This window comes from Myotis lucifugus, unplaced genomic scaffold, assembly GCF_000147115.1.
Source record: "Myotis lucifugus unplaced genomic scaffold, Myoluc2.0 scaffold_1644, whole genome shotgun sequence".
Classification (NCBI taxonomy): Eukaryota; Metazoa; Chordata; class Mammalia; order Chiroptera; family Vespertilionidae; genus Myotis; species Myotis lucifugus.
The window spans coordinates 40402-50669 of record NW_005872692.1 but is presented as its reverse complement, the minus strand read 5'-3'; the positions used below and the strand labels follow the sequence as shown (position 1 = coordinate 50669).

The window sequence follows — 10268 nt, the reverse complement described above, 5'->3', positions numbered from 1 at the left end:
TTACAGGGGTGAGTCGGCGAAACAGAGTTTATTCTTGTATTAATTATTGTATTATTTTCTATACAAACAACTGTAACCCACCTTTGCCCATCTGGTCCTGGGGCCCATGCATGTGTCTTAACGCACCTTCTCCCTGCAGGCGCTCTGACCAAGGTGAAGGAGAGCCGGCGGCACGTGGAGGAGGGGAAGATGGAGGCGCAGAAGGCCGAGGGCATCCAGGCCCGCTGCAACACCATCTCCTTCGCCACGCTGGCCGAGATCCACCACTTCCACCAGGTCCGCGTGCGCGACTTCAAGTCCCAGATGCAGCACTTCCTGCAGCAGCAGATCATATTTTTCCAGAAAGTGACGCAGAAGCTGGAGGAGGCTCTTCACAAGTACGACAGCGTCTAGTGCCGGGCGCGCACGGGGCGCTCCAGTCCAAGGGTGATCTCCGCAGCGGAGCACAGATGCTCAGCGCTGCCGCTGCTCCGCGGGCACAGGCCGCTCTGTGCCTGCAGCCGGGCCGGCTGTGTGCTGGCGCCGGGCGGTGCCGCATCGTAGCTGTTACACTATGTACGCCTACACTACCATGTCGTGGGGATACGATTATACTCTTTGCCTTATTGTTTTCTGGAGGATGGGTCTTCCGTGCAGACTTGGCAGACCTCAGAGCCCCGCGGGGTCTCGGGGAGCCCGGGCCAGCCTGCCCATGCCTTTCCCGCCCACAGACTGGGGTCCCCGAAATTCAGCCTGTTCTCTGTTTACAAACTCCGACGAGAGCAGCTGTGCGACTTCGTGCCTTTAGACTCGGGTTTTCATTTCCCCGCCCCCTTTATAAAGTAACAGGACTTTTTGATCGAAAGAGCGAAAGGCCAGTGGGTCCAGGGATGGGCTGCTGGTGACTGCACGTGGCGCTGGGCGGGCGGACGGGCGGGCGGGAGGGTCAGCTGGTACCGGCCGACGTGTGAGCGCGGCAGAGGGGCTGTGCTCCTCCGGGACTTGCGGTCCTTTGGGGAGGCGATGGGCACTCTGCTCCCTTAGGTGCTCCGTGTGGCCTCCCTCCCGCGTCCTGGAGGCCTGTGTGTGGGGCACACGCGCCCCGCTCACCACGGAGGCAGGGGCCGGCCCGCGGGACAAGCACAGATTCGGTGAGGACACGCTCGGCTCTGCCTAGGAGGGTTTCTTTCTTTCCTTTTTAGCTTGAAGATTTCTTTTCCTGTTCAGTGTGATTTTTTTTAATGGATCCACACTGTTAACCGATCGAGACTCCACTGTGATTCACTCACTCGTTTACTTAATCGACCACTTTTCAGGGATGTCTGTAAGTTCAGTGTTACACGTGATGCAGATAGCGTTGATCTGAGGAGGGACCAGAAGTAATTCTATTCCAGATGCTGAAAGCAAGAAGAATTGTTATTTTTAAGTACTGATAAGCCCCAGGACATTTAACATTAAAAATTACCGTAAATATATTCTTTTAAAGAAAATACAAAGGCTGACGCATACCAAAAAGATTCCCAAGCAGCTTCACTTAAAAAAGCACAAAGATTCTGGCTGGAAGCGCCCGGATCTCCATGTTTTTCGTCCTTGCTGAGCTCAGTAACGTGTGGGTGCGTTCAGAGATGCGACTGTCACTGAGGTGGCGGCACCTGCTGCGTGTAGGAAGGGAGACAGACGCGGCCGCGGGAGCCTGTGCATCAGCGTGGAGCAGAAGCGAGGCCAGCGTGACATGCTGGTGAGCCGCGCTGGTTAAGGAAGAGGGCAGTTAGCGACATCATTACTCCACAGCACAATTCCTCTTGAAGGGAATCTCACATGGGCAGGGTTTTTAAGATCGGGGTCTCATGACTTACCCGCACTGTATTCCTTGGGTTGTCTCCTGGGACGTGGGGCTGTGACCAAATACATCGTGCTCTCAGGAGTGACTTCCGCTCATTGATGGCAAAATACAGTTTGATAAGCAAAACCCATGTGTGTATAAATGTTAATTTGATGGCAGAAGTTTGGAGATTATAATTCTAGCATTTGCTCTGAGTTTGGGTCTGTATTGGGCAAATATGCACTATGCTTTCAAATGATTTGAAAATCCGTTTTCTTTGCCTCTTTATTTTGATGGTGGTTTGATCTTCTTTTTAAAATCACTAAACGCCTGCTCTGGCAGCCTGGACACGACTGGGTCTCAGAGGCTGGTGCTCAGGCCGCGGTGGGCAGGGCTTGATGATACGGACTAAAGGTGAAGGCGCCGGGAGTGCACGCTCGTGCTGCCACCTGGAGGACTGCGGTGCCTCATGGCGAACACACCCCGAGCCGCTGGTCCTCGGCGGCTTCAGGTAACTGCGCTCGGACCCCGGAGTTCCCGTGCTCATTTCCCCCCGAGTCCTCACTTCTCTAACGTTCTTGGTCCTGTTGACACATTTCAGTATAAAAGATACTGCGATGTGAATGCCCAAGAGAAAAGCCATCATAATGTGTACGCTGGTCATGGAGATCAGTGTGGTACCGCTTTTTAAAATAAACTATCATGCCCTTCATGCCACTGTTTGTCTTTATTTCTGTAGTTAATGATTCTGATACGGATTTATAACATGAGGGTGTCCGCTTCAGCCTGGGTTTCTATTTAATTGTAGATGGAGTTGTTTCTACACGGCAACTCTAGTGCCACCGGCTGTTCTACAGCCACAGGTCACAGCTACAGCCACAGCCAGGGTCACAGCTACAGCCACAGGTCACAGCTACAGCCATGGGTCACAGCTACAGCCACAGGGTCACAGCTACAGCCAGGGTCATAGCCACAGGTTACAGCCACGGGTCACAGCTACAGCCAGGGTCACAGCTACAGCCACAGCCAGGGTCACAGCTACAGCCAGGGTCACAGGTCACAGCTACAGCCACAGCCAGGGTCACAGCTACAGCCACAGGTCACAGCCACAGCCACGGGTCACGAGCTCAGATTGTTTCTGCTCACGGCCACGCGGACATTTCCCAGTGACGGCCGCGTGCTCACTGCAGAGCCGAGCTCAGTGCCTCCGGTGGCCTGCGGTGCAGCCCCGCCCGAGTCAAAACATTCGTGTGGACCGAGCGGCCGACACAGCTTGGTGGTCCTGTTTTGGGTCGATGGAATGGTCTAGAAAATGCGGTGTTCGATTCAATGGTTCCCTCGGGGAGAGAAATGCTTTAGAAACTGGAGGAGTTTCGGGTTTAGCGAGCTTGGTCCAGCTGACCCTGCTGGTGTTCCCGAGAATCTGCCTGTTCGGAGCCTATGGTTCGGTCACTTGTCGCCTGGCCCTGCCAGTGAGCAAACGCCCCTGTGAGCCGCCGGAGGGCTGGGCGCCCGCGCGTGGCCAGGACCTGCGGCACCTGCCTGAGGCCAGCGCGTCCGTGAGCCCGTGGCCCCCCCTGAGCAGGGCACTTGCTGGGGGAGCCAGCCAGGTCCTGGAGAAGGGCCGTCCCTGACACGCGGGCTGTCCCACGGCCCGTTCCTGAACCCGGGGAGAACTGTGAGCGGAGGAGCTCCTGCTGGCGGGCCGTCTCCCTGCGAATGGAGTCGCACAGTTACCTGGCGGGGTGCACGCCATCGCGCCAGTCACTGTAAGAACAGCCAGGCGAGGACGCTCTAGACATGCACGAGAGAGTTTCCCCAAGAAAAAATACAGGAAAAAAAGGGCAGAGCAGTGTTACCGCTGCCCTTCCAGTGAACGCTTAGAAGATGAATGTGTGTGTGGCACAGACTGACAGTCGGCAGCCAGGTAACAGTGCACTGGGGTCCGGGAGCCGGGTCGGGGGGAGGGAGGGAGGGTTTCATTGTATACCTGCTTATATCTTTGAATGCCAATGGTTGAATGTATTTTCTATTTTAAAAATAAAGATACATTTTATTTTATTTTATTTTTTTAAATATATTTTATTGATTTTTTACAGAGAGGAAGGGAGAGAGATAGAGAGTTAGAAACATCAATGAGAGAAACATCGATCAGCTGCCTCCTGCACATCTTCTGGGGATGTGCCCGCAACCCAGGTACATGCCCTTGACCGGAATCGAACCTGGGACCCCTCAGTCCGCAGGCCGACGCTCTATCCACTGAGCCAAACTGGTTTCGGCGAAAAATAAAGATAAATTTTAAAATTGACAGGGAGACAAGAAAAAAAAAAGAACTTAAAAAGGAGGGTTGCCCAGCTGGCTTGGCTCAGTAGCTGAGGGTCAACCTATGAACTAGGAGGTCAGGGTTCAGTTCCTGGTCAGGGAACTCGCCCAGGTTGCGGGCTCGATCCCCAGCGTGGGGCGTGCAGGAGGCAGCCGGTCAATGATTCTCATCATTGATGCTTCCCTCTCCCTCTCCCTCTCCCTTCCTCTCTGAAGTTAATAACCATATATATGTATTATATATACATACATACACACATATCTATATCTATCTGTCTACCTACCATCTATCTGTAACAGTGACCTGTTAAATATAAACGGTTAAAATGAACCACGGTGTGGGTTTCGTTCTTTAGGGCCTGGGCCTTGAAAGAGCCCGAGGGACTCCTGGACCGTCCCCTGACCCGGCCCTGAGACTCCGGGCAAATCCCTCACCCCCTCCTGCCAGGAAGGCTTTATGGCTCGTTATGAAGATGGGGAACAGGTCCAGGACCATGGAAACGCTACATCTACAAGGCTGTGTAGCACTTGGCAGTTCACTGGCCGTTCCGTGTGCCGCCGCCCGCACGTCGTATTGGACATCGTGCCAACTGACCTGGGCAAGCCCTTCCGGGGCGGCCCCCCACTCCCCTCCACTGGCCGAACCCCACTCCTCCTCTGGTCCCGGGTTCGGCCGTGCCTGCCGGCGGCCCCCCACTCTCCGCTGGCCGAACCCCACTCCTCCTCTGGGCCCGGGTCCGGCCGTGCCCGGTGGCGGCGGCCCCCCACTCTCCGCTGGCCGAACCCCACTCCTCCTCTGGGCCCGGGTCCGGCCGTGCCCGCTGGCGGCGGCCCTGGCATCTCTTGCACTTAGTGCGGTTCTCTCGTTTCTCCTCCTCCAGCCCGTCGGCGACTTTTCTGTGTTTCCCAGGGTTTAGGCAGCGCTGGGCGTATTTATAGACTGACGGTCGGAACGAGGTCAGAGCGGGTGACTCAGAAGCCCCGCCGGCTGGTGTGGTGTTGTGTTTGCTGTGCAAATACCAGCAGGACGGACGGCGGATGACCTGGAATGGCTGCTGTTTTCTCCCCTGTTTTCAGTTGGTGGGCAGGCCCTGGCCGAAAGCAGGCCGCGTGGTGCCTCCCGGTTCTCGGCGAAAGCCTGGCGTCAGCACCGTGGAAACCCGTGTGTCATCGGCTCCCTGTGGGCTGAGGGCTGGTACTTAGTGTCACGGCGACGGGGGAGCATCTTCAGTCACTGTGTTGCTTCCTGTCATCATTGCACAAAGTGTCACTCGGTGGCTGGAAACCACAGATTTCTTGCCTTCAGTTCCGGGAGGCAGAGCCCAGAATAGAGTTCATTGAGCTAATTCTGGGGGCGCCAGGCTGCACTCCTCCCGGGAGATGGTGGGGAGAGTCCTTCCTCTTGCCTTTCCCAGCTTCCCAGGGCCCTCCATCCTCACGGCCAGCAGCGGTGGTGGCCTCGTCCCCACACCTGCACCGAGGCACCTCCACGTGACTCCTGCCCTCCTCGTCCACCTTGAACGACCTTGGGGTTACCGTGGGCCGACCTGGTAGAATCGGGGAGCATCTTCCGTGGAGGTCAGCTGAGCAGCAGCCTCCGTTCCACCTGCAGCCTCCATTACCCGGCCGTGCCCCCATGGAACCTGGCGCAAGGACACCGTTTCTTCACTGGACTGTACAAGCCTGCTGACCTGCACTGGCCTCTGCAGCTGAGTTTATCTTACTAATATTAGGATTTTAACTCCCTCCCTCCCTCCCTCCTTCCTCATTCTTTCAACATCACTGTGGGTGGCACCGAGCAGCAGCCACCCCCCTGAGGTGAGCTGTAATTAAATTCGCCCCCACCCCACCATGATCTCACCCAGAGGCTGGGCAAGGCCTGTGAGGACAAAGGGCGGCCCGCCCTTCCTCTGACGTGGCCCTTGGTGACATCACAGGCAGTCATTTCCTGCCGGGGCCTTATCTCCATGCTGTGCTGGGATTCGGGAATCAAACCGGCACCGCTTCCTACTGGGTTCATACCGAGGCCCCGTCCGGGTCCTGGGCTGGTCTGATGTGCACGGTGCCGGCGACATCCAGCGAGCGCAGCGCATTGCTAGTGTATTCCCAACCGCAGACGGGCCGAGGGTTTGGAAGGCGTCAAGCCTGACTCGTCCTCGCATGGAGGTGTGACACTCGTTGGGAAGGACGGCTGTTGAAATGAGCAAAGTCGCCCACGCGGCTCCTGTTGTTGTGTTTTTAATATATTTTTTATTGATTTCAGAGAGGAACGGAGAGGGAGACAGAAACATCAACAATGAGAGAGAATCACGGATCGGCGCCTCCTGCACGCCCCCCACTGGGGATGGAGCCCACAACCCGGGCCTGTGCCCTGACCGGGAATCGAACCGTGACCTCCTGGTTCAGGGGCCGACGCTCACCCCTGAGCCGTGCCGGCTGGGCCCACGTGGCTCCTTGAAGGTGTGCTGTGCCGAGGGCTGATGGAGCGCTGGACTCACCTTCTCATCTCAGCCAGAGACCCCGGAGCTGCCTGTCCCAGGGACAAGGCCCAGGGACAAGTCGTGTGTGTGAAGGTGGAACCGGCCAGCGTGGGCCCTCGGGGTCCCCGTCCTGCAGGAGAGGGGCTCCCCAATCTGTGCCCCCGCGGGGGACCGGCTGGAGGTTGAGGGGCCACCAGCACGGGGACCCCAGCTGCACCGTTTAGTCACCTGTGACTGCCCCCCGGGGATGGGCCTGTCGGAGTCGCTCTGGGGGAGCAGCCTTCACTGAAAGCCGCCTCCCGCCCTTCTCATCACGGGTGTCCCTTCTCCCACGCGTGCGGCGGCCAGAGGTGAGACGGCGCTTTCCATGCAGAGCCTGAGCATGAGGGGCCTTGAGAACGAGCCGCCGCGCCGTTGACTCGACTGTTAAATAGAACGTGTGTCCTTCGCTCCCTTATCAGCAGGAAGCAGCCGGGTAGGAACCAGGCGAGGCCCCAACTTTAAAATCCGAGTTTCTCTCTCAGGCCACCGACCCCGGAGGAAAGCGAACACCCGCTTGGGTTCTCTGACAGGCGGTTCTGTTTCTCTGGATAAAAGTGGTGCCTGGTGAGCGACGTGTGATGGCCGGGGCGGGAACAGTCCTGTCCTCGGGCAGCGCTGTGGGGGGCACCCGTGCCAGGGCTCCGTGCTGACCGACGGGCACCAGGGCAGGTGCGTGCCCAGCCCAGCGGCCACGGCAGGAGGTGAGGCGGGACTTAGCCCAGGCCCTCGGCCCCAGAGCCTGCTTCTCAGCCACCAGGTCCTTTGTCGTTTCTGCCTCGTCTTCTAGAATCTTCCGAATGTGGAGGCAGAGAGTGTGAGGATGTTGGATGAGCTATTCCTCATGCCACGTGAGAGCAGTGGTGACGGGAAAGGTTCCGTCACTGCCCCACGGCCTTCGCGTGTGACCTTGGGCTCCGCCCGACACCCTCCCGTGACCCACGTGGAGCAGCTGGGCCCAGGTCCGGGCACGGGCCGTTCCGGGAGGGGAAGCGGCTGCGGGTGGGATGTGGTCCCGGGTTGGAGCTTCTGTGTGCGGAGCCCTCTCCTCCTCCTGCTCTGTTTGCTTTTAGTTTCCCCGGAAACATGCACCTCACACTTAGCTCACCCTGGGCTCCGTCCTGACATCTTTTGTGGAAGTGACAGCACTGTTCTTTCCCGTGGCCTCTGCTTCTCTCCGCCTCCCTGGTGTCCAGTGCGACCCCCGGGAGCCCCGGCCCCGTGTCAGGCCCGGCCGGGTCTGTGCCCGTGGCAGGGCGTGTGGCTGACCTTGGCAGGACTGGCTGTGCTGCAGTGACACACGGTGACACACTGTTAGTGGAGACACGCCCGGTGTGTGCCCCCCGCCCAGGCTTCGAGGACACCCCCTGCTGTCCTGTCCCCCCCCTGCCTGCCCCCAGGCCCAGAGGAGCGGCCGCCTGGGGAGGGAGGGCAGGGAGCTGGGCCTGCTCCTCAGTCACGGCCCTGCCAGGCGGGCACTCAGCTGAGCGGCTGTGGCTGGAGTGATGTGTGAGCTGGTGTCCGGGCAGAGGCCTCAGCCACCCTCCCACCCGAGTGCTTTATGACTGTCGCTGCGAACACAGCCACCATGTTCCACGGAACCTTCTTATCTACGTGAGAAGCAGCGTCTTTCTTCCCAACATTGTAAGGAATATGAGCTCCTTGTAAAGAATTCAGAAAACACAGCAAGGTCTAAGGAAGAGGGAGCCCGGCCCATGTGGCTCAGGGGCTGAGCGCCGACCTATGACCAGGAGGTCACGGTTCGGTTCCCGGTCAGGGCACAATGGAGCCCGGAGAACAAGCCACCAGCCGGTTGCAGGGACAGCGTGGGGCGGGGCCAGGTCAGGACTGGGCGTCCTTCCTCAGCTACGTCTTCTGAGCTAGAACGAGGGGGAGGAATGCCAGAGACCCCAACAGGTGTTGGGACGGAGTGGGGGCCCCTGAGAGCGGGGGCGTGGCCTCCCTGCAGGCGCGTGAGAAAGGGGGGCCACGCTCGGGACCGGCCAGGAGGAAGGCAGGCACATGGCGCTCCTGGCTCCTTCCGTCCGCCCCTGGGCCGTGTGCTCAGGAATGAGGAAGTGGCCGAGGGCACACGGTCCTGGCTCTGCCTGGACTTGGAGCCACGGAGGGAGTCGCCAGGTGAGGGCCCGCCTGCCGCGGAGAGAACCCACCCACGGGCCCACCCACGGGCAGGCTGGGCTGCTCGGACCACACCCGGGGCCTGCGCTCCCCGCGGGCTGCGAGGATGGCTCTTGGCGGGGGGGGGGGGGGGGGGGGGGGCCTGGTGGCTGCGGAAGGTTCTGGCACATCCAGGAGCTGCTGCTGCTGTCAGGTGAGCTCCAGTCTGACGGCACCTGGTCACCCGGCCGCTGCTCCAGTCTGACGGCTTCGTGGCTGTGACGCAGCATGTCAGCTGCAGGTGACGCCTGAACCCGCCATCTCCGGGCCAGGCCGCCCGGGGAGAAGGAGGCCACCTCCTCTGAGGGAGGCGTTTCCCTCCTGGAACAGGCAGGAGGTGGGACCTGCGCCGTGTCCACGGCTTCTGGGCCGGAGATGCCGCCCTTTCCTCCCTGTCCCGGCCCTGCAGCCGAGGCCAGGCCGGGCCCAGCGCCTGCCTCCTGGTGCAGCCGCTCAGCCCCTGCTGAGCCACCCAGTCCTCCCGCTGCCCTGAAGGCGGCACCACAGGCGGGCAGGCGGCAGGGCCTGAAGCTGCTGCGGGGGCGGAGGGGGGATTGGGGCGGAGCGCGGGGACCAGAGCAGGACCCCGGGCCCGGATGCATCCCTGCTGTCCCTGCTCTGCTCCTGCGTGATGTCCCTGGACCCTTGGACTCTGGTCCTCACTTCCCGCTTCAGAGGGTCCATCTCTCGCAGCCGAACGCCCTTCTTTACGAAGATCCCTCCGTGGGCGAGGCGGGCGCTGCGGGGAGGAAGGACTGGCACCAGGGAGCTACTCGGTCCTTTCGAAGTAACCGCCTATAGTTTTTTGTTTCTGTTTGTTTATTTTTAATATATTTTTATTAATTTCAGAGAGGAAGGAAGAGGGAGAGAGAGAGATAGAAACATCCATGATGAGAGAGAATCACTGATTGGCCGCCTCCTGCACGCCCCACACACTGGTGACTGAGCCCACAACCCGGGCAGGTGCCCCGACTGGGAACTGAACCGTGACCTCCTGGTTCGTAGGTCGACCTCAACCCCTGAGCCACGCTGGCCGGGCACCGTATCATTTTAGCAGGTAATGGTTTGTTAGTCACAGTCGGCGCCCTTTGCTCTCTAACGAGACTGAGCGTGCCCCGAGGTCGAGCACCGTGCCCCGTGGGCACGCCCTCCCAGGCCAGGGATCTAGCAGACCTGTTTGCCAACCATTATATGTGTACATTTAAGTTAAATAGCAAAGAAAGTGGGTACAGGACCAGGAGCCAGTCTAGTCTATGTGCTTTCATGAATGCGGCTTTCATGGGTGCGCGCCCGCAGCCGCCCTGTCAGCAGCTGGTTTATGTGAATCCATTGGGCGGGGGCGGGGGGCGGGGCGAGGCTTGCACTTGTAGAGTCAGAGAAACTGGGAGGGTCAGCTTCTGGAAACCACCCTGTAAGGTGATCGGGGGAGGGGGGCAGGCGGCAGAGGA

The 10268-nt window shown here is 59.4% G+C and overlaps 1 protein-coding gene across 3 annotated transcripts; it reads left to right on the top strand.

Moving 5' to 3' along the window:
- The first annotated feature begins 107 nt into the window (after positions 1-107).
- LOC106695561 (sorting nexin-18-like) lies at positions 108-2513 on the top strand. 3 transcript variants are annotated; one of them, XM_014450011.2, is made up of 2 exons: positions 108-377; positions 2144-2513. In XM_014450011.2, the coding sequence occupies exons 1-2, from the start codon at positions 190-192 to the stop codon at positions 2211-2213; spliced, it is 258 nt and encodes an 85-aa protein (XP_014305497.1). In that variant the 5' UTR covers positions 108-189; the 3' UTR covers positions 2214-2513. The 3 variants fall into 3 exon arrangements, 1 of the variants encoding a protein (XP_014305497.1); XR_001346634.2 differs by having other exon boundaries at positions 109-1130; XR_001346633.2 differs by having other exon boundaries at positions 118-1717.
- The last annotated feature ends 7755 nt before the right edge of the window (positions 2514-10268 follow it).